Source organism: Gavialis gangeticus, unplaced genomic scaffold (genome assembly GCF_001723915.1).
Source record: "Gavialis gangeticus isolate Ggan-Ray unplaced genomic scaffold, GavGan_comp1, whole genome shotgun sequence".
In the NCBI taxonomy this organism is placed as follows: Eukaryota; Metazoa; Chordata; order Crocodylia; family Gavialidae; genus Gavialis; species Gavialis gangeticus.
Genome location: NW_017729029.1, coordinates 42496953 through 42520530, shown reverse-complemented (window position 1 = coordinate 42520530; position 23578 = coordinate 42496953). Strand labels below are relative to the sequence as shown.

At 43.4% G+C, this 23578-nt stretch overlaps 1 protein-coding gene across 6 annotated transcripts in view; it reads right to left on the bottom strand.

Moving 5' to 3' along the window:
- The window catches only part of ARHGEF9 (Cdc42 guanine nucleotide exchange factor 9), a 422470-nt gene that overhangs the window by 134461 nt on the left and 264431 nt on the right, over positions 1-23578 (bottom strand). For all 6 annotated transcript variants that reach the window (XM_019521482.1, XM_019521480.1, XM_019521485.1 and 3 more), the window contains one exon: positions 10020-10199. In XM_019521482.1, coding sequence (XP_019377027.1) covers positions 10020-10199 — 180 coding nt within the window. The remainder of the gene's footprint in view (positions 1-10019; positions 10200-23578) is intronic.

Genomic DNA, 23578 nt, shown 5'->3' with positions numbered 1-23578 from the left:
ACCTCACTGCTTCCCCGACTATTCTCCTTAGCTCATTGAAGTCCACCCTCCTAAAATCTAGGGCTGCTGCCTTGCTGCAGGCCTTTGCCACCTTGCGCTGGATGGTGAATTCCAGCAGGTGATGATCGCTGTCGCCCAGGTGGTCGAGCACCCACAGCCCCCTCACCAGGTCATCATCCGTGGCTAGCACCAGGTCCAACAAGGTGTCTCCCCTGGTGGGGCTGTTCACCTCCTGGGTTAGATGGAGGTCCTGCATTTTGGCTAGGCACCTACGTGAGCGGTCAGACCTGGCTGACTGCTGTTCCCAGCAGATGCCTGGAAAGTTCAGGTCACTCATGATGACCACGTCCTTTGACCTAACTACCTCCATGAGCTGACTTCAGAATTCCTGATCTAGCTCTTCCCCTTGGTTGGGTGGTCTGTAGTAGACCCCCACCGTTACGTCTCTTTCCCCGCAACTGAGTCGAGGGGAAAGATGACTGCGCTTTCCCCTACGACTGAGCAAGCAGCCTGAGTGGAAATTGAGTGGTCAGATTTTCAGGAGTTCCCAACAGAAACCTGAAGCATTAATAATTCACAAAACCACATGCATCTTCCAAGACCCTTCTAATCAGGAACTGTGAGGTTGGGAATATATGTACATCTCAGAGGTTTGAAAGTTGTTCATGAATGCTATAGACTGAGTGCACTGAGCAAAACCATGCTGTTCCTCTGATCCCATCCCCATGGACCATTTTTCTGCCATTTTTAATTGGCTGCAAGCTGTAATGGAAGTTGGATTTGGCATAAAGCTTGACCTGCCTTTCAGCTTGTGTATCATTTGGTTGATAGAAATGTGTTTTCTCTGGCAGTCTGTTATCATCCTGGGGACTGGGAATTTAATAGATGCGTAGACAGAAAGACAGACAGACACAGATAAGAAGTGTGACAGGCAACCAGGGGGGAAAGAAGGAGAATTAGATTAAAAGGTGCAAACAGATGGTCACAGGGTACAAGAATAAAAGCCACGATGCAGAAGTCTCAGTCTTCATATTGTGATGACAATAAGAGAGCTGAAGTAACTTCAACTGCATAATAAAACATGAAAGGACCTTGTCCCATCCCGCAGAAGCCTGTGTGAACAGCTGGACTGTGCACCACATCCTATGTGCCCAAAGGCTCCATCACTGTTGGGCTAGGAGTGGCAAATTCCAGAAGCAAAGAACCTGCTGAGAGCACAGGACTGGTATTCCCCAGGAGTTGAAATCTAAGGACTCTCAGCAAATGCACCTTAGCTGATCTTAGCTACCATGGCAGAGCACAGGGAGAAGCAGCTTCTCAGAGGAAGTCTGATCTTGCTTCCATGGAAGTTAGAAGCACAACACTCACTGGCTTCAGCTACAGCAAAGCTGGGCTCACAGCACCTGGTGATGAAGGCCAAAGAAGTTTCAAATGAACATTTTAAAACTTCTGTGCATTCTTTTTCCAGTTCCACCTGGGATCCCTATTTTTCCCTAGCTGCATTTTTTGGAAGTAACTCTGCTGTGGTGCCTTCCACTCAAAGGAGGACATCTGGGGGACAATCCCCTTGAGAGCCTGTCATTGCTGCCAGTTATCTTAGAAGCTCTATAGAGACTGCCCCCTACTGTCACTGGAAGGCTGTCACTGTGGCAAGGAGCAGGACCTAAGCTGGGATCACCAGCCTGAATTGCTTCACCTTGAAGAAAACCCAGTAGGTATCCAGGATGTATCTGCAGCCCTACAGCCTTAAAGCAGCATGGAATACTTTCAGAAACACCTCTGCCATGGAAAAACAATGAGCAAAGCACTCCTTTGAAGCAAAAAGGCATTGTATGCCATCCATTGTTTCTGAGGTACTCCTTGCCAAAACAAATTGAGTCTGTTCTGCAGAATTCCAGCCCCGGACCGTTTCAAACACTCCTTGTTATGAATTTATTAAAAGAATCTGAACAAAAAGCTACGAGAAAATTCAGAATTCATAAAAACTAACATTAAGTGAAATTTCACGCTGAAAGGCCCCCTACATAAAGAGGAACAGAACTGTGCGCCCCACATTATGCTCATTTTAAAACACAACTTTAATTAAGAACCTATGACCTGTACCTGAATACAACAATGCTCAGAGAGGCAGGAAAAAAGAAAAAAAATCCACAGAACCCAATGATAATACATATTTCAACTTAAGATCCCAGCACTGAGTTGAGGCTACGCAATTGTTTCATTGTGTTGGTTAATATTACATGCAATTCGCATAAAACCTATATAAATGGGACTTACTAATTTGCAGCTATTCCCAAATGCTGTATGAAATAACCAAGTGGCATGGTTCCAACAGTAGCTGACCTGTAATTATTACATATTTTAACTAATGAATGCATATGCTACATAGAAAAGCATTTTCCTGAATGCACACTAAGTCTCATAATAGTTTGAGTACATGGTAAAACCAGCATATTACCAGCCACCAGGATTATTAATCACCTTCTGTCAGAGATATGCAAAGACACAAATAAAAGATAATGCGTCATTTGGATTCTAGCACACAATTGAGTAATATGATGGATTAATGATATGAGAAGGCCCTTTCAAAGCATTGCTGCCAAATCACTGAAACAGCACTCACTGGTGACCCTATAACTACAACTAGTGGAAGCAGCCCAACTTTTGTGAACATTTCTGTTAACAACTAACTAGTGTCACAGTTCTGTGCACATCAGCAGCACAAAACTCAGAGGCCTGGTATGATACTTTGCAAACTGTACATAAGCAAGCTAGCGTATACAGCTAAGTCTAATTAATTTACCTTATAATCCTCTAGCTCACTAAGCACTGCCTTGAACTTCAGGGTGTGAACTGTTTTCCTCAAGCCACAAGCCTGTGGTTAGCCTTTGCCATGATCAGGCTGCCCATACATCTGTAGTTACACGTTGTGCATTTCTGTAAGAGCTCCAGTTTTATGACTCTTCTGCTTTAACCTGATAATTATTGCTTATTTGTTTTACAGCAGCACCTAAAAAACCTCAAGAGAGGATCAGAGCCCTAACGTGGGAGGCAGTGTGCAGGCAAATAACAAAGACAATATTCTTGGCGTAGGATTTGCTACACTGATTAGAAGGGCATGTAGATAGACCCTGCTCCCTAGGGAAACAATGAACATGCATCATCGTATCCAGTACAAATTGCTGGGTCAAGAAGATGCTGCTTGGGAGAAGCTGTCTGATGGTGGGGGCCAAATAGAAACTAAAGTTCTTTACCTTTTCCTGGCTCTGGAAATGGAGGGGAGAAGCTGCCATTCAGCCAGGCAAGTACTGTAGCATTTCCCCCTCTCTGATGGCAGATTATATTTACAGAGTAAAAACAAGAGGCAATGGGACAAAAGGTTTCAGAATGATAAACTGGGACGCTTGACAGTAGAGGGTAGTGTGGAAAAAATCAGTGCATCTTTCTGTGACCCCTTCCCTGTTCTCTCTCAGTTCCAACTTTTCCCCACCTTCCCTTCCAGGTCTGTATAGTCTGCCTTTTCCCATGCACACCATTACCTGACTCCATCCTTTCCCCTCTTCTCAGTCCTATCAGTCTCAGTCTTGCCTAGGGCCTCCCAGGCCCCCTCAGCTCTCTTCAACACAGCCTCCTCCATGCTTATTCTCCAGACTAGGAATCCAACCTTTTTCTTAGCTCAAAATCATCTCTCTGAGCTCTGATCTTTTACCCAAGGCTCCCCCTCCTGCAGTGCAGCCCTTCAAGCCTCATAAACCATCCAGATTCCTCCTCACTTCCTAAATATTTCACTACTAGGGTCAAAAGTCTCCCTTTCCTGAGCTCAGAAATAAGCCCTAACCCCTACTGGGGTCTGAAAAAGCAGAAGCAGGCAGCAGGGAGCCTAGGCAGGCAACTTTGTACTCCACATTTGTGTGGTGAAATCTCTCTCTCTCTGTATGTTTGGTCACTATGGTACACGGGTGAAAACTTGCCCACGTACCATAGTGACCATGTACTATATATATCTTTGAATATATATATATATATATCCCCAAAGAAGCTTGTATTCTCTGCTCTGGGATTCTTCCTTCTGCTTCCTGTAGGCTAAAGGCCCAAGACAAAACTCCGTGGAGTCAATGGAGAGGCCTCCGTTGACTTCAAAGGGCACTGGATCAATCCATGCTTGCTGCAGATCATCCCATAGTGAGTGGCTCAAGAGTTTGCAGCGCTGCTAGCTCCACTTGCAGTAGAAATTATGACACCCTCCAGTTGTGTTCCACATTAGTGACACTGCAGTGCAACTTAGCCCATCAAGCTCCTAGAAGCCAGCATCCTTTGGTGTGTGATGTTTCAGCATAGCATAGGAGAAAGTTAATACAGGCAATTACATACAGGCAGTTACATTATGTGGAGCACTGCAAAAATGCAGCAAAACAGACAAGTGAAGAAAAGTTCCCACCCTAATAAACAGACATGGGATCTTCCTTCCTACTGTGTACACATGCTGCAGAAGAGATGGCCTGGGCTCAAAGGACTCGTGTTTTCTGGGCTTGATTTTAGGACATATCACTTTGCAACCCTTTCCGTCAACAGTTATCTATATAACCACACCACCACATCACTTCAACTATCCAACTGAACCAAGCTGAATGTTCAAGTGCATTAACTGCATCTGTAATACATGGTTGCTGAAAGGCAACCTGATTTTAAAAATCCATCATCTGCTTCGAGCTGTCATGATGCCTTGGTGCCATTCACACTTGTATAGAATGATAAAAGCTACAGTTATGCTAGATTTGCCATAGGAAAGTCATACATACTTTACAACACATGGACTGTAGAGAAGACACTGCAGCATGGATCATTTTATTTCTCAAGTAGGTGAATGTGCCCTACATGTTATTCCCCTTCCTTTATCTTCTGAAAACTCACCCATGTACCATAGTGACCAACGCTAAATGTTCTAATAACAATCAGCGACTGAAAAACAGAAAGTTGATTGGCTACCGTCACAAGTTGTCTACATACGATAAAGCTCAGAGGGGAAAAAAGATGGAAAGAAAAAACCAGCAAGGCATGACCCTTGGAATAATCTTTGTACAATAGAAAGGAGAATCATAAGTCCCATTAATAAAAGTTAAACACACCTGCCAAGTAGAGCATATGAGCTGTTAAGCACTTAAACAAGACTTCGATTTAGTATGTCTCTATAAACAGTGCTTTAAAAGCTTGCAAGGATTTATCTAGTGCTTCCTCTTCACTAGAAGAAAAGTAAAGTGGGTCAAGGCAGCATTTTAGCAAGTACATCAGCCTAGAACAGCAACAGCCAGGGAAACCTTGAGAATGACAAGGTGGAACAAGGGTGATCAATGCACTTGCACGTGTTCACCATAAATGCAGGAAACTGATCATGTGGAATCTCTACATAGTCCTGGTTCAGTGCTTCAAGGGCTACACATCACTCCCCACCTCTCCTCAAGAGCTATAACTGAGAATCACTGAAGTTTAGGTACTGGGAAATATATCCCCAAAGACACCCTGTTTTCTTGGAATGTTTTATAAATAAATCAACCCCTTCTTTTCTGGCTCAGCAAGACAAGTACTTCAGCTGCAGGGCTTGATCCATCTGGCTTAAAAGTCCTCCTCAGCAATGGAGCAGAGAGAACAGTTTTGGGTCTGGAGCTTGTGGTATCCTTGGAGGAAACCTACTGCATGGTGATCATCAATTCTGCAGTACCTGAATGTTTCTGCCCACCTTACCTTTCTAAGGTCACAAATAGGATCTGGACATACTGGCATGTGGTGGAGCCAGCCAGGGAATACCATGCAAATACAGCAGCAGGCTCATTCATGCATACGCTATTGTACCAATGCTAGAAGTGAAGGAACACCTCCCCCTACAGTGTAGAAGAGGCACCAATGGCCAGCTATACTGCTGCTGTAAAACTATGGAATCTCTACTAAAATTCGTCCTGCTTTTCCACACCTAAGTCCTGCCGTGTCAGATCCCAGTCAGTTCACGTGAAGCTCTCTCGACAGCATGCAGCTAAAACAAGGCTGACACTTGCACCCTATCAGATCACTCCTGCATTCTTCTGCAGTCTCTTCTGGGATGTTTAATTGTCAGCATGCAGTTACCTATGTGGTAGATATTTCAGTCTGATCCAAACCACACACATTATCTAGACAACAATCTGAAGAACTGTGGAGTGCATGTCTGCTTCTAATGATTTCAGAAGTTTCAGCTGTCTCTCCTCTCCATGAGTATAGGATGGTTACCTCCAGGAAGCATTACCTATTACACACTATGGTACAGGGCTTCCCCTCCCCTATTTCTGGCTTCTTTTTTCCCCCAGCTACTGCCCACCTGGTCTCAGAGGAGTCAAGAGGCACCAGAAATGTCAATGGAAACTAAGATTTACAGGGGTTTTTAGGGCAGAAAATATTCAAATGGTTCTGATAAGGATTGACATTTTCGATCCCCACAGTGAAATTCCAGACCTTAAGATCTGCCTGTTACTAACACCATGTACCAAGTCTGCCTTGTGAAATTCCTTCTTTCTAAAACAGTGCCCTCATGAAATTCTTCTCAGAGTGTTTCTAAGTACTCTGATCAGTCTTGTCCCTCTGCGATCTGGGTTTGTATTTGTCATATTGCTTTTGATCCTCTGCTTACTATATAGTTTTGTCCTTCATATGATGGCTTGATTAAAACTAAGAATATAAAAAGAAACCACCAATGTTTTACATCTAAGTAAAATCAGAACAGCTCTGGGTGGCCACAAAGCACAGCAATCACCAAGAAAATATATAGCTCAAAATAAATAGATGGAAAAAGCATAGTCCCTTCTGTTAAATAGTCAGTTTCCTACACAGTACACAGTGAAGGAAGAGGATGGAGGAGCAGGAAAAACTAAATCTGCACTGGATTAAGGGCTCTTGATGGGTGAATGAAGAGATGTGCATGTAGACTCTCAAGCCCACAGAAACCTGTAAAAGGTAGTGCTTGTTCTACAAGCTAATGAAATGATACAGCAATTGGACCAGATGACCCCCTGAAGTTGTAGCAGTCACCTGGTAAGAAACAGGCTTGAAGATTTTCTTAGTAAACAAAGAAGAAGAAGAAAAAAGAATTTGCAAGAATAGAAATGAAGAAGCCAGAGATTAGTAGCAACCTCAGCCAGTCCAGAAGAGGGGAACTTTACAGCCCAAATAGCATTAGTTTTCACAGTTCATAAACAACGGCAAGATGGTTTGGCATGTGGCAGCTTACAGCTAGATTTACTTCAGGGAAGACACATCTCTGTTTTGTAAACTGAAATGTTGGGATTTCCCCTGTGGCTTCTGTTGCAGAGCTGCCCCTTGGCAGTCTTCTGCTTGTGTCTTTTCGAAATGCCTTGTATCCATCTTTAAATCTTAATTATCAGAGTGTGGTGACAGCAGGGAAGACTGGCCTCCCTTGTCAACTGCCCATGGGTCACTTCTAGATTGGGACTCTGGATTCAAAGCCCATCGAACAAGTGTCTCACAATCAGAGGAACTGATCCTCCCCCAAGGAAGGTAATAGGAAAGTTGATGTCAGTAGGGAAATGTCAGGCCATGAGGCTGTAACACTAAATGACATTGCAAGTAACTTGCACTTAAAGGTCACCACTTCCCTTGGCACACCAGGGCTACTTGCAGTGTCAATCCATTTTATTAAGCTGTAATGAATCCAAAATCTGATACATTTTTCTGATCTGCTTTGTCTTTTTTGTTTTCTAAAGTCATCTTCCTACCATTTGAATAGATTCAGGGGCAGCTAAATTATTAAGAGGCTTGATCCAAATGATCAATGAGTTCAGGGCCCAAAGTAAATGGATTTGTGTATGTATGCTTAAAAGAGGGCAGAATGGTGGATGATGGGACTGTTTATAAAACCTAGTATGAAAAGAAACATGTACATGATTACATAAAACTTTAATTAAACATCTCCCCCTGCAACCCATATACAACAGTACTGGTTTAGTGACTGCGACTGACAAAGTGATACTACCAAACTAATTTTACTCTCCGAGTTGAATGAAATGTTAAACAGATGTAAATAAAGAAAATTAGATTTTTAAAACTCAACCTTTCTAACTGCAGGTGCTTTTTGCAGCACAGATGGGGAATATGCTCCCAGACTGGATCATTATTTTGACAAAGTGACAGAAAAATCAATTTTCAGAACTCTTAATGGTTTCATTGGAAGCAGAACTGCACAAAATGAGAGAATGGAAATTTAGTTTGGCCGTCAGGCTGGACATGACCATGAAGGTGGCCACGTTTTCTTGCCAATTACAGGTCTCTAGATCTTAGCGCTGGTCAGGACTGACAGGAGCACATTCAGGTCCCATAATCGAAAGGCTGAGTGAAGACCGGGGCAGGGGGAGAGGGGGAAAGGGCACATAGGTCAGGTGTTGCTGAACATTGCCTCCTATAGATCACCAAGAAGTAATTGTTCAATGCAAGAAAGTCTTGCTGATCCTGAGGCCCCCCACCCCCTCCCAAAAAAAAAGAAAAGAAAAGGAAAGGCAAGAAAGTGGACTTAATCGAGAGGGACAGAGGACAACTTCTGGATGTTGCGTGGGCTTCGCCACATGTTTCATTTGAGCAGCCTCCCCTTCCATGAACTTGTCAATTTGCCTGAGAAGTTAAAGGAAAGAGGCCACTTCAGATAACTTAATGGGGGAGAAATATTGTGCATACCTGCACTATGTCTCCTAAACTCCTACCAATCAGAGGTGTAGCCAGCTTACTGAGCACCTAGGGCAGGGATGGGGGAATGCAGGGGTATGCCAGCCACTGTACATGAGGGTGAGGCTGGAGGGGGACATAATGAAGTGAAGGTTTACCTCCCCAAACTACTGCTGCTGCTCTCACAGCTGCTGCTGTAGCAGTGTCAGCTTTGCTCTAGCAGACGCAGCTCTATGGTTAGGATCCCTGGGAGCCAATCCTGTTGCCCTGTTTGTTCCCTATCTCCCTCCAAGCCATACATAATGGGAGCAGGGCTGTGCCTGCTCTGATCCTGATTACTGCTATCAGATCACAGAAAGAAAGAGCGAGGAGGAGAGGTGTTTAAGTTGGCAGCTGGCTCCTGACTCCCTGAAGAAGCCTGTGAAACAATCCTATTAAGACAGCAGGCAGTGACAATAGCTAAGAAGGTGTCCTCTCATGCTCTTGCTCTTAGAAGACTAAATAAATAAATTGAATGGGTTCTAGTAGCTTTCGTATGTATGAAAAGGATTGTGTTGCTACAGTGGGTTCTTCTAGCCCCCATGAGAGCTGGATGAGTGTAGCAAAAAATCTGCTTCAGTATAGGACTGGAAACAATGGAAGATCATTCCACGTCCCTTTGAAAGGATGACTGTCTGTGAGTACAGCTGGTAGATTTTTTGTCTTTTCTATTTTAAAGCACACAAGAACAATTCATCAAAACCAAACCATTTTTGTGGAAACATAACAGTTTTTGTAAGTCCCTGTTCTCAATCAAGAAGACTAGGGGCTTGAGTCTAGGTGTCCTACATGCCACGACTGCCTTGAATCAGTCTCTCTCTCAATAAATGCTGAATTAATTCTAGACGGCAGAACAGCTCCAGAAGGACAAAGTCTGACCCTCTGGGTCTCCCACATCACAGGCCAGTGCCCCAAGGTGCATCTCTCTCTTGCTCTGGCTTTTCCTGCTTTTTCAGGTTTCATCAAAACATTTCTAAAAGGTTGCCTTTTCTTCTTAACGTAGAATGAAAACAAATTTCATAACCTCTAATTTATTTGAGGAGCAGAATTCCTGTTTTCTGGCCCGCCCCACTTGTGAGGAGGTTATAGAGATTTGCTGTGTTTTTGGAAGAAATGCCCAGGATATAAGCTCTAAGGCTGGGTCCCACATTCACTGCACAACTCAACCTCCCCCTGAAGACAACAGGAGTTTTTAATGAGTGAGGAATGCAGGGCCAGGCCCATAGATCACCACCAACAGTAACAATCTAGTAGAGTAAGATAAGAAAAGGAGAATAGCTCACCCTTACGAAGCTGGCGGGAAACCATCCTTCTTCATCATCAATCTGACCCCACCACCAGTCCTTGTTGGAAGCATCCAGGACCTTGATAACGTCTCCTGCTTTAAATGCCAACTCCCGGTTGGCCATGGTGACGTGATCCCATACTGCCTCAGCACTGACAATAGAACCACCACTGATCAGCTTTAAAAAATAGAACAAGAGACAGTCAGCAGAGGTCTGTCCATGGACATAGACACATTCATTTAAAAAAAAAAAAAAAGAAACTCAGCAAGAATAAAACAATTCTTCCCCATTCAGTATCATTATAACTGCCTCCCCCCATATGCAGTAATCATACATTAATCCAAACTGCAGTGATTTACACAGACAGAATATACTGTTTGTGATCACTGTGGGCTTAATGCTGAGAGGTGCTGAAGTGCACAGTATTTGCAGGGGCTCAGCATCTCTCAGGATCAGACCCAACACATATAATAAGCCACACCACCACATCACTTCTACACCACACTTATGCACACACATGCTTTCCAAAAGACTAGGCTTTCATGTATACTTTAGATAGCAGAGCATATGACCTGGAGTCCCTATCCATGTCATACTGTATTTATGGCCTCTTGCTGAAGAATTTTAGCTACAGTACAATACCATAGCTCACTCAGCAAAAAAAGGATATTTTAATGGTGTATGGAATTTGCATACAAGTCCAGATTGTAATTTTCGTAAGCTTTTCAATTAACATGGTGCGTGTGACATGAATTTATTGCTTGTGACAAATGGACCACCACTGGGTTCTGCAATTTTCTGTCCACACTGCAAGTGAAGCATGGAACTGTATCACGTTACCAATTCGTCCCAACCCAGACCTGAAGGGGAGCATCTGTCTCGATAGCTAATTCAGTCCTTGCTCTGTCTACTGAGAGTTCCAGTTTAGTGCTGATTGTGGTGATGGGTTTCATGATCCAGGCACCTATTCACTAGAAATCAGACTAAGGTAACCAGGCTCATTTTCTACAGGCCCCAATGGATATCCCTTATATGAAGCACTCAGTTTCTTTTGAACTGGGCCATCACAGTGACTTAGAGGTGAAAGGTGCTTCTTTCCATTAGTAGTCTTTTGAGTTACTGAATCTCCCAAAACCCGTTAATTAATGTCCACAAGAACTAATCACGTAAAACATAATCCCTGCACATCTAAATGAGAATATTGATGTTTTTAATGGGGTAATAAGCTGTGCTTATTCTTTGTCCACTGAATGAATGCAGCACCGAGCAATAAGACAGGATGAGTGAACTGAATTCAGTGACCATGCTAGGAAGGGATAACTTCACATGCACCAATTAGTTCCTTCTTGGAGCTCCTTTTCAAACCCCACTCTTTAATTCACCAGCCTGAGCCATTTTTAGATATGGCTGATATGGGTTCACTTCCAAATCCCAATGTCAGCTTGGAAGGCAAGAGACCCGATTCTGCAACCACTCCATTTAAGTTAACAGTGCAAGGCAGAGAGAAGACAACCCATCATAGAAACTATGTAAGAGCACAGGGACTGGTAACTGTTACGAGATTCTGACTCCACTTTTACAAGTTCATCCTGTAAAAAATGTCTAGTAAAAAGTTGCCTGTGTGGTAAGTGCTTTTGCAGTAAATCTTTTACAACCACTGCATAAGTTCTCACCGCAAGGATACATGAGCATTCAGGTCACCACAGACAGTTCAGTCAATAGATTTTAAGGACCTTATTTACACCCTTGCTTGAGGCCAAATGCCACAGACTTGTAATGAAGACTTGGCATTTCAACCCATCTGTTACCAGAGTCAATGTACATGGAAAATGAAGCCAATCGGGCCTGATCTTGTTTTACCTACTAGGCACCCTAACTTGATCTATACATCTAAATGTGATCCTGTTCCACCGTGCTTTTCATCTGCAAAGCACAATACAATCATTAACTATTTCTCTCTCCTCCCATCCCCACAAAATAAGGTAAGATCATTTATTCACTTTCTACAGATGAGGAAATTGAAGGAGACATGCCCAAAGTTGAAGAAGAAGTCAGTCAGAGACAGGGCATATAGTCAGAAGTCTGACTCTCTGTGTCCTATATTCAGATCACTTGACCACACTTCTGCCTCTTTCTAAAGGCAGAAGACCAATAGCTAGTAGTATCTTCTCATAATGGAGTTACAGGTTCCTGAAATACATCCAGCCTCAATGGACTAGTAAACCTAAACACACTGCTAATAAAAACAACTCATCTATTTTAAATCAAGAGCCAAGTGAAGAAAAAATATTCTGTCTACAAATCTCTGAGGTATAGGCCTTTCTAGGACTCACAATACACTTGTTAAAGCCAGATTGTCTGTAATCTCATAACAGGAAAAAAAAAGAAAGAAAGAGAAATAAGGGAATCCCTTGATAAGGGGACATCGATATCAAGCCTTCAGTAGGGTGGCATTGAACCTAATGTACCCATATGAAGGGCAACTTCAAGCATTAAAATGTATTTAATTTAAAAGCAGATGTTATAAGCCTGTGTTTGTGGTGCAGAGTTCCCTCTGCAAGGGGCTGAAAATCCTCAGGTCCCAAAAAATTGAATCAGAGTTGAAAATACTTAGTACCATACAGATCCTCAGCACATCATTGGCCCAGGCTTAGAAATTGCACTGTGGTAGCTAAGCAATAATTGGCCTGGAGAAGTGGTGAAGGGTTATGGTGACTGATTGTTGGGTCTAGGGGTCTACAGTGCATGTCTTACAGGCATGTCCTTCAGAAGCCTTAGAGATAGTAAACATAATATTTATTGAATAATTTCTTAAATGAATTCCATGCTGTTTGCCTTAATTCATTCATTCAATGTTTTTAAATCTTATTCACAAAACTGAAATGCTGAAGAAACTCAACTCATACTTACAAATAATGTTTTGGATAAATTGTATGACATGTTTCATTTAAATGACTGACTGTTTGCCTATGTCTTGAGCTGGGATGAGTACTAGTGCAGTGCTTCCTTATACTAATGCTTTGCACTTCCCTAACACATCTGAGACTCCCGAAGGCTTTCAGAGGCATGAGCCTTAAGATGAATCAAGGGAGGATCAGCAGGCATTGGGGCATTGGGGGAATCACTGTTCCCCCGAGCACCGCCAGGAGTGACCAGGAATAACGGTCACAAGCTGGCAGAGGGTAGGTTTAGGTTAGATATCAGGAGGCGCTACTTCACGGTCAGGGCGGCTAGGGTCTGGAACCAACTTCCAAGAGAGGTGGTGCAGGCTCCTACCCTGGGAGTTTTTAAGAGGAGGTTAGATGAACACCTTGCTGGGGTCGTATAACCCCAGTGCTCTTTCCTGCCATGGCAGGGGGTTGGACTAGATGATCTGCTCAGGTCCCTTCCGACCCTAGAAACTATAAAACTATGAAACTATGAGTAGCCCTCCCTACATATGAGGGGACCAAGGTACTGAAGAGACGAAGTGAAATGACCAGTGCCACACAAGTTAATGCCAGCACTGGAAAGGAATCTAGATCTAACTCCCAAGTCGGTGGTTTATCTCACTTCCCCCTTTACGTACATTTCTTGGGTACATTAAAATCATCATCATGCTGAATCACGGACAATATCTCCTCAGGACACACTATTGTACTGTTAGCTCTTTCCAGTTCTAAAATCTTAAGCAAAGTAAAACCTACCCACTGCTAACTCAACCAAATATTAAATTGGATCCTACTTTTCTCTGGAGCAGAGAACAAGAAGGGACCTTATGGGCCATTAAATCCAGCCCTCTGCTGTCTCGGACACCAAGTCATGTAACACCTTTCACAAACTGATCAAGCTCCACGTTAACACAGATAGGTTTTTTCACCTCACTACTACTGGGAGGCTGTTCTAGAAATTCACTCCTCTGATGATTAGAAACTTCCTTATTTCCACCTACATTTATTTATAGCTAAACTATACCCATTTGTTTTTGTACCAATGGTCTTTGTATATGAAATAGCTCTTTTCCTTCTTTTCAGTGTTTATCTCCCTGTGTTTATAGAAAACAATCATATCCCCTCTCAACCTTCAGTTTACCAGAGTACTCAAGCCAAATCCTTGAAATCTCATCCGGTAAATCAGGCTTGGATCATCCTAGCAGCATGTATCTGGTCTATCTTGAACTAATTTGCTTTGAACATCAGAAGTCAAACTATCTAGGTATGTTCTCACTCCAGATTTGGGGTCAGAAAGGAACTGTTTTCTCCCTAGGTCAGATTGCAAAGGATCACAGACTTTCATCTTTCGGCCATCTGGTTCTCTTTCTTGGATCATCTGAGTAGAGACAGCAAGTTCCCCAGCACCACAACAGCATGACACTGATCATGCCCTTGACCTTCCTATTCTTTATCTGTGGTATGCTGCATAGGGTATTTTATGGCTATGGTCTGTATGAGGGTGCAGTCACGGATGAATGTGTGCATTTTCTTTGACTACAAAATTAGCTGTTTTACTAAAGAAAGATGCCAGGTTAGTCTGGCATGCTGTACCTTTGGTAATCTCATGTTTTCCATTTAAGATGACCCATGAACACAGTTATTGTAGAAAGGGTTTAATTCCACCTTCCTTCTACAATTTGTATCCATCCACTGTCCTTCCATGTGTACAGATGCCAGTGTATTGAATTCAGAACTTCAGAGGAGTTGGATTTGAGCTGTTTTATCGCTTTTTCAGGGTACAGTAACTTGAGCCCCATGCAAACAATTCCAGCACTAAGAACTGTAACTTGGGCAGCTGGGGTAGATGAAAACACCTGCTATGAGCCAGATAAGAATGGGTGCTCCTCTAACATTTTCCTTTCTTTAACACTGTAAGGATCTGAATGATTCTTTTACTAGATGTTCCTGAAGTGACTTTGTAAGGCATTTGCAAACAGGCAAGCCTGGCGTTCCTTCACTTTTAATTTTCACTGCCACAGGACGGAAGAAAGGCCACATGATTCTTTACTTAGTTTTCCTTCCTACCCTCAGCCTGACACGTTAGCAAAAGAATGAGGGTCTCATTGGACAGGCCTTCAGTGAGGGCTGCAATGCCTTCTAGGACACAGAATGAAGCACTGTCTAAAACAAAAGAGGATGTTGATAGGATGGGAATTTTCAAGCTTCCACAAGCTCCAATTCTACCCACATTTCATGCTGTGAGACATCACGTCGCATTCACAAAACATCCTAACAATCACAGGGCAGGGTTACAGAGACAGGGCTTGACACCTGCAGCAGCAGCAGGATACAGTGAACTAGAGAAGGGCCAGAAACCAATAGTAAAACTTCTAAGAAAATCCAGTTGAAGAACTGAACATTCTGGGAAGCACCTGTATCTGGAGCTACTGAGCCAGACTAAAACCTGGTTAGGACATGCCTAAACTATGAGGAGTTTCAAACCAGGGTCCTAACACTATGGCTTAGCCATAGCTCCACAAAGAGACCTTATGGCTGCAGATAACCTGTGACTCATAAGAGCAGAGACTACCAACTAGTTAGTCTAAAACAACTGATTCAAACTTGATAATGATCCCTGCAATATAAATAGCTGGAAAGAGAAAGAGCTTCCTGTCTGATAACAAAAATGAAACACACCAATGTGTGACAATAGCCTTCCACTATCTAAAAGGTTGTTATAGAGAGGAAGGCATTCACTTGTCTACCAGGTGTATGATAAGTAGTTATTGGCTTCAAATCTTTGGAGCAAAACAATTAGGTTAAATATTAGAGGAAACTTTCTAAGTATAAGGACCATAAAGCACTGACACAGATTACTTAGGAAAGCTACAGAACTGCCCTTTCTGAACAGGCTGAAAAGAAGGCTGAAACAATGTCCACCAGGAATAGTCTTGGTGTACTTCATCCTTCCTAAGAACAAGGAACTGGGCTACATGAAGACCCTTCCAGATTTACAACTCTTATGATCCTATGAAGGATGTTATGAAGCCTAAAGACATCAATAAATGAATTCTTTCCATTTAATCCCACATGCCACTACCCATCTTTGTCTCCATATATGTTAGACAACAATATAAGGCTGTTCTTGTGGCACGGATAATGCTAGGAATTAGTGAGAATCTTATGAGCCCATCAAATATTGAGCCAAAGAAGGGTTGGGTGGGTTGCATTGACGGGGGGGTGTGTGTGTGTGTGTGTGTGTGTGTGTGTGTGTGTGTGTGTGTGTGTGTGTGTGTAACTGGGGAAGTGAAATTTGAATCTGCCTTTTATGAAATAGATTTAATGCTTCCCCCAGCTTTTGAAAATTCACTTGTCATCAGGCAGACAGTGGGGACTGCAATAAACTCTAGAGACAGGTACTTTTCCCATTAGGAAAACATAGTAGATGATCATTTGCATTTATGACTAAGGCACAGTAAATTCTGCATGCCCTGTAGACCAAAGGCACAGATCCCATTAAAACCAATTCTACTTGTCAGCTCATTGTGTTGAAATGGAGAGCCCAAAAGGACACAAGCTACTTGGTGTAAAAGACTTCTTCCTCTCAGCACTTTCACTGTGCACTGACAGTACAAGGCAAATGCCTTGGGGCAGAATCCATTTTTAGCAGGAGCACTGGGTTTAATTTTTGCTGTTTAATTTTCACTGTGCTTCAGGGCATAAGTCAACCACTAGTTGTCTGGTGTTAGGAAACAATTTTTCCTGTGGGCAGGTTACAGGTCCTCAGCTTCCAGGGTGATGGCCCTGGAACCAGAATCTCAATAAAACAGAATGACTAGCCATTATGAGGCTCATTCCACCTGCCTGTCAAGCATCTGGTATTGGCTACTGCTAGAGATAGGATACCAGGCTAGTTAGACCATTGGTCTAATTCAGTCTGGCAGTGGAGTGGCTGTGACATAGATGATTACACGGTCAGCTGGGTGGCAAATTGGCTTAAGGGTCGCATCCAGAGAGCAGTGGTGGATGGGTCAGTATCAGCCTGGAAAGATGTGGGCAGTGGGGTCCCCTAAGGCTCAGTCCTTGGACCTGTGCTATTCAATGTGTTCATCAGCAACTTGGACGGGGGCATGGAGAGCACTCTGTCCAAATCTGTGGATGACACAAAATTACGGGGTACGGTAAACACACTAGTGGGAAGGGATCGAATCCAGGCAGACCTGGACAGGTTGGAAAAGTGGGCAGAAAAGAATAGGATGCAGTTCAACAAAGACAAGCGCAAAGTGGTGCATCTAGGGAGAAGGAATCACCAAAACACCTATAGGCTAGGGGATGACCTTCTTAGCAGCACAGCAGCAGAAAGGGATCTCAGAGTCATACAGAAAGGGATCTCAGAGTCATAGTTGACTCCAAGATGAATATGAGCCGTCAGTGACAAAGTGATCAGTAAAGCTAACCATACTCTACCATGCATTAGCAAGTGCATCACAAACAGGTCCAGGGACGTGATACTTCCCATCTACGCAGCATTGGTCAGGCCGCAGCTGGAGTACTGCATCCAGTTCTGGGCACCGCACTTCAAGAAGGATATTTATAACCTTGAGAGGGTCCAGAGGAGGGCCACTCATATGGTTAGGGGCCTGCAGGTAAGGCCCTACAAGGAGAGACTGAGGGACCTGGATTTCTTCGGCCTCCGCAAGAGAAGGCTGAGAGGTGATCTTGTGGCCATTTACAAATTCATCAGGGAGGGGCAGCATGAAATAGGAGATGCTCTAACTACCAGGGCACCCCTTGGAATAACCAGGAACAATAGCCACAAACTGACAGAGAGCAGATTTAGGTTGGATATCAGGAAGAACTTCTTCACAGTAAAGGTGGCTAGAATCTGGAATGGGCTTCCAAGGGAGGTGGTGCTCTCTCATACTTTGGGGGTCTTTAAAAGGAGACTGGACAAGCATCTGGCTGGGGTCATATGACACCAGTGCTCTTTCCTGCCCAGGGCAGGGGGTCGGGCTCAATGATCTATTGAGGTCCCTTCTGACCCTACTGACTATGAAACTATAATTCTTATGTTTCACTATCATTAGGCAAAGAATCCAGTTAGTGAAGAGAAGGAGAAGGAGAGAGGGGGACTCTCCTCAACTCAGATTCACAACTGACCTGTTTCTGAACACACATTAACTGTACTTGGTGCCACTGCAGCTTTTCTAACACCTTTCACTGAAGGATCCTAGATCACTTTCCATGTATCTAGAAAATTCAGCTTCACATCACCCAACTATGATAGGGAGCACAGTTAGACTCATCCTAGTAGCTGATGGATTGATCCAGAATATAAAAACTTAATCATTTATTTGAGCACAGAGAGCAAGTCAGTGCTTGACGTGATTAGAAGCTATAGATCTAGACTCCCAGCACCAGCCTCTTCTGGGTCAAGACAAACATCTTTTGTAGTAAGGACTTGTTGCAAAGCAAGTGGCTGTACGGGGAGGGTTTTTACAAAGACTGAGAGAGAGAAATTGCCTCTCACATCTCAGCTGCACCATCTCCCAACAGTCAGGGCAGGACTGTTTCTTACAGAACACTTTCTAATGCTTTATCCGATCTCTCCCAAGCAAATAAGGAGGACTTCCAGCCCTGCCTCAGGGGAAACTGCTCCATAGTGGGGAGGGAAAGGAAATGGTTTTCCCATTCTCCTGAAATCCGAGACTGCAGAGTAACCAGCAGCTCAGTGATTAAAGCACTCCTCAGAGATGGAAGACCCAGGTGCCTATCTTTCCTCTGCCTGATTCAGAGTAATCTTCTACCTCTGCAGTGAGTATCCTTAATTACTGGGCTTTTCACTATTCTGGCATGGGTGGTCCTCTCTCCTTCTCTTATTTTGGCCAGAAATTCCATCCCAACCTTCTCCCAGTGAAACCAACATATTTCCACAATACATCTCATCTCTAATATAGGCATTTCCAAATGAAGAAATGTTTTGTCAACATTTATCTGATCAGCCCTGTTCCACAATTACATTGACCTCACTATGAGTTAACTTCTCCTGACATCCAGCCTAATTTGAAGATTATAATATTTTAGAACTTCCACCTAAACTTAGAAAATCTGAGAGTAAGAGTGTGAACAACAAGTAACCAAAAGGGTGAATGGGAGAACAAATGGGACTAGTGAACCAGAACAAAGACTGCCTCTGGTCCTGGTCCTATTACTCTTGGACATAATAGAGCTCTCACTGGGAGCATCTACACAAGATGTTTATTGCACAGTAGCCTAATACTACTACTGTGCAGTAGATGTGCCACGGCAAAAACTGTGCTAATATGCTACTGCGCAGTAGTATTAGGCTACTGTGCAGTTAGCGCCACTAAAAAGGCATGTGCCAGTGCTATTGTGCATACAGCCAGTTACTGCACATTGATTTAATACTTAGTTATACAAGTACTAAACTTAATGTACTGTAACTATAGTGCATTAATAAAGGTGTAGATGTGCCCAATGAGGTCTGCAGGAGCCCTCTGACTCCAATGGGCCTTTGAAGCAGTAGAACCGTGGAGTGCACACAATGCACCTGGGCTAAGTACAGACAGTCAGAAAGCCCAAGGGTGAATCGATTCAGTCTTTGCAGGTTAGTCTAAGCTGCAGAGATTAAACTGAAAAACAACTGGACACACATTTACCTTTGATTCAGGTAATGCAGCCACATGACTGCAGTTGCTAAAGGTCAGAAGCCAGAGGGTGCTACAGCATGGCTCTCTGGCACATAGCTAGCATGGGCTGTGTTTTCACTTCCTCTTCCTGCTGCCCCCGAGGTCTCTGGGATTTGCAGTCCAGTATCCCAGCAGCAGGACTCTGGAGGGTTGTTCATAACTTCCTCTTCCTGCTTTCAGGTATCTCTGGGATTTGTAGTCCACAGTTGCAGCCAGCAGTAGGTTTGAGTGGAGGAAGGGAAGTTTAACCCCCCTCCCTGGCCCCAGACTCCAGACGGGGTTTGCCAGGGGAGGCAGTGAGCCAGCCAATCATCCAACTAGAGAGCAGAGGGGTGGGCCAGCCCTTCTCTCTGGAGCAGACAGCACAGCCCAGCCCAGGGCTGGAAAGCATGCTGGGATGCTGGGGGACTCTGATTTAACTTGAACCAGGAAGGGCTCTGTGACAGAAGTTTCATAAACCGGTTTGACCTAAATCAGTTAAGTCTGATACTACATTCAACCAGGTTTATCTTAAAATAGTTTCAGCCATTTTGAAACTGTTTTATGTGCACTGAGCTTCTGTTCTGTTACAGGTTTAAACCAGTTTTTGATCACTTAAACAAATTTATGTGTAACGTTTGTCCCTAGCCCAGGCGATAGGTAGGATATACTGCCACTTGATTAAAACTCCTGGTGCCTTTGAGCTCCAGCTGCCAGAATGACACGATGCACAGAGGATTTAATATTCAAACAATGCTCTTTCACTGGAGTTACCGACACGTCCCATGGATTTACTAGATGCTCAGTACCACACGGCATTTGGCTGTGCCTTCGTAGGTACTGATCATTACAGTAGTACTTAGAAACTCCAACCAAGATTATAGCCCCATTGTGCCAGGTACTATGAAACCAGACAGTAGTAAGCAGCCTGCCTTGAGGAGGTTTCAGGATAAACAGACAAGAGAGACCCATGGTGTGAGGAGACACAGAGGCCCAGAGGGAGGAAGAGTGCCTTGCCTGATATCACGCATCAGCTCTGTGACTGTGCCGCGAGTGGAGCTCACCTCTCCAGAGTCCCAGTCCAGTGCTCTTTGCAACAGACCACCCAGCCTCCCATTACAGCACACTGTTCTCATGCACTTTCTTTCCTATCCTACTCTGATCTGGTTTCCAGGCCAGGGCAGAACCATCGTAAGTGGATATTTAACAAGGTTAGGGAGGCTGCCAAAAATAATGCTTTCAAAAGCAATAATGAAGAAGGGTTCTGTGTGTTCGCACATGAAGATGCTGAAAGTCAGACCAGCTTTCCAGCAACAGCAGGATGAGCCAGCGAGGAGTTCCTGACACTGGCAAGGCAAGACTGTTACAAGCAGTGCTTCAGTAGGCTTGTTGTGGTATGCTATCGTAACACCATTGCAGATTGCAGAGCTCACTCAGCCAGGTTCCTAATGACTAATGTTATGAAAGCTTTGAAACTCCCGCTTGGCATGCAGTCCTGCTTGCTTTCTTTTTATTAAAGCTTTCCGAATGCCCCAGCCAAAGGGGAGGGATAATTGTTAAAGCCAAAAGGAAAACCTCCAAGCAAATGAAAAGAGAAACTCAAAAACCCGGAGGTGGTGGCTTGGCTCTGGGATTTGCAAGCTTCCCTCTGTCGATGGCTTTGTGTTGCCATGCTCAGATAACATAGTGGCCTGTGCTCAGATTAAAGGAGAAACAAGGGACAACCGTGGGGAAAGGAACGCCGAAAGGTTTTGTTGTGACAGCACCACAAGAGGAAGATGTGTTCTAGGATGGAAGCAGCCCCCAAACCCAATCACTTTCTAGGGAACGTAGTTGTACGTGACTGTGCAGAGATGAGAGATTCAGAGGGGATGGCCTGAAGGGATTTCTCGTGATGACACAGTTACACATGTTTCATTCATTATCTTCCTAATAGACTGCAAGTAAATCTAGCATGTACTGATTAAATCTGTGATACTAACCATAGCTCCTAAAACACGTAAGTACTCTTCAGCTTATCACCTACATCTCTATGCAGAAAATATTAGCAAAGAGTCCTTTCATCAATTATTGCATGCACTAGGTCCATTCTTTCTTCAGTCATGAATAATGCAACACAGGTTGAGCAAAGTTTAACTAATGTATTATAGGTTTTCTTCCTTAACAGTGCCGTGCTTGCCACAATTCACTTCAGCTTGTAGATAACTGTTGTGGCACTTTAGTTCACGCTGACTGCTTATACGGCTTCTGAGCCAGTCAGGACCAGGAACCACTGACCTAAATAGTGGAAGGATCAGGCTCCTGGGTTTTTCCAAAGCATCCCAACAGTAGTATTGCCCAAGCATTAGGTTTCCAGATTTTTCTAGGTTGAACTAGAGTGGTAGGTGAATGAGAAGGGGGCATTGTGAATGAGTGAACCTTGGTCTTGGTCCTGTCAGGCTGAATTTTTCCTGGAGATGCTGGCTTCTGATTCAGATCTATAAAGTCAGGATTTGGCTAAAGGGTCCCTTCTGCGCCATCCCAGAAACCACCCTTCCTTACTTTATTTCCAAATGAATAACTTCATATAAAAACTATTTCCAAAATCCACAGTGGAGCAGACAAGTAGGAACCACATGTTTTAGGTGGTAAGATCAGCTGCTGCTGCAAAATTTTGCTAAGCATTCACTGCTAATTGGCACTAACTAGATTCCCAGTTGGCTGGGCCACGGATACCAAAATGTATAAAGGCTAGAAGTCATTCAGGGTGGTCTCCTCAGATGAGGAGAGGGACACATAAAGGCGGGGGATGTATCCTTTTTACCTGTGTGTATCTCTGGGGAGAAATTATTTGTGTCAGATCCCAGCTTTCAATCCAGAACATTTTACCAGACTAAATTCACTTATAAAACATAGATATACTGAATATGAAACATGCAAAATTCCACACACCCTCAAATCTACCCAAAGAGCTCCACTTCCTTAGATGACAGATGTTCATGGGAAAACATGGCAAACAAGACAGTTATTTACCCTAACCTGTACAGAAAAGTCCCGTACAACTGAATAGGGATCAAATAAATAAGGTTCTAGAGAATGTACTGTAAACACCTGCAGAATTTCTAGGAGGATGATCTATTTTCTCTATGCAGTTTGAATAATCTTATAATTCAGGCATACTTTTTTGTCAGATCTGTTAACAGTATATTGATATAATTATACCAGCATATCTCCTGGTTGGATGCTCTTTTTCCAGGACAAGACTGGATCATTTTTTCTAGAGTAAACCTCTTTCCAAGTACTAGAAACTAAACTGATACAGATGATTTTATATGGAATACATATAAAATATGTATGGGGTAGGAAAGGGAGTAGAAGAAGCTAGGGGCTATGCCAGAATAGTTATATCCATTTAAATTCACATCTTAGGTTGAAAACACTTTGCTTTGTAGACAAGGACTTGCAGGCTATAAAATAACTATCATTTGTTATTATATTCAATAGACCTTTTCCACAAGGGTAGCATCTGAAATTCTGAAATACTTTCAAACAAATCTATATAGGAAACTGGCTCTCAGGAAAAAAAGTCATTATTAAAAGCAAAAGCAAGAGAATCAGAGACAAAAATGACCTGGAAATTCCCAGCCAAATAAGAATACCACCATTTGATTCATATACTCCCATAAGACAGACACGCATCCCATGCTGGCTTACCCTCCTGCATTCGAACTGCATTTTTCTTTCACACAGGGTAACATTTACAGCATGGACTGATGGGAGCGTTACTCATGAAACCATTTGCTGCAATAACAATGCCGTCATCTCAGGGGGTTTCAGGGGAAAGAATTCATAACTCTGGTAAGATATACCCATGCATCTCTATCACCAAAACAAACTACAGCGCAGCCATTGGACTGACTCTTCAGGATGGTCACCTGAGCACAACTTACAGCAGAAATCAGGCCTGTGTATTTCA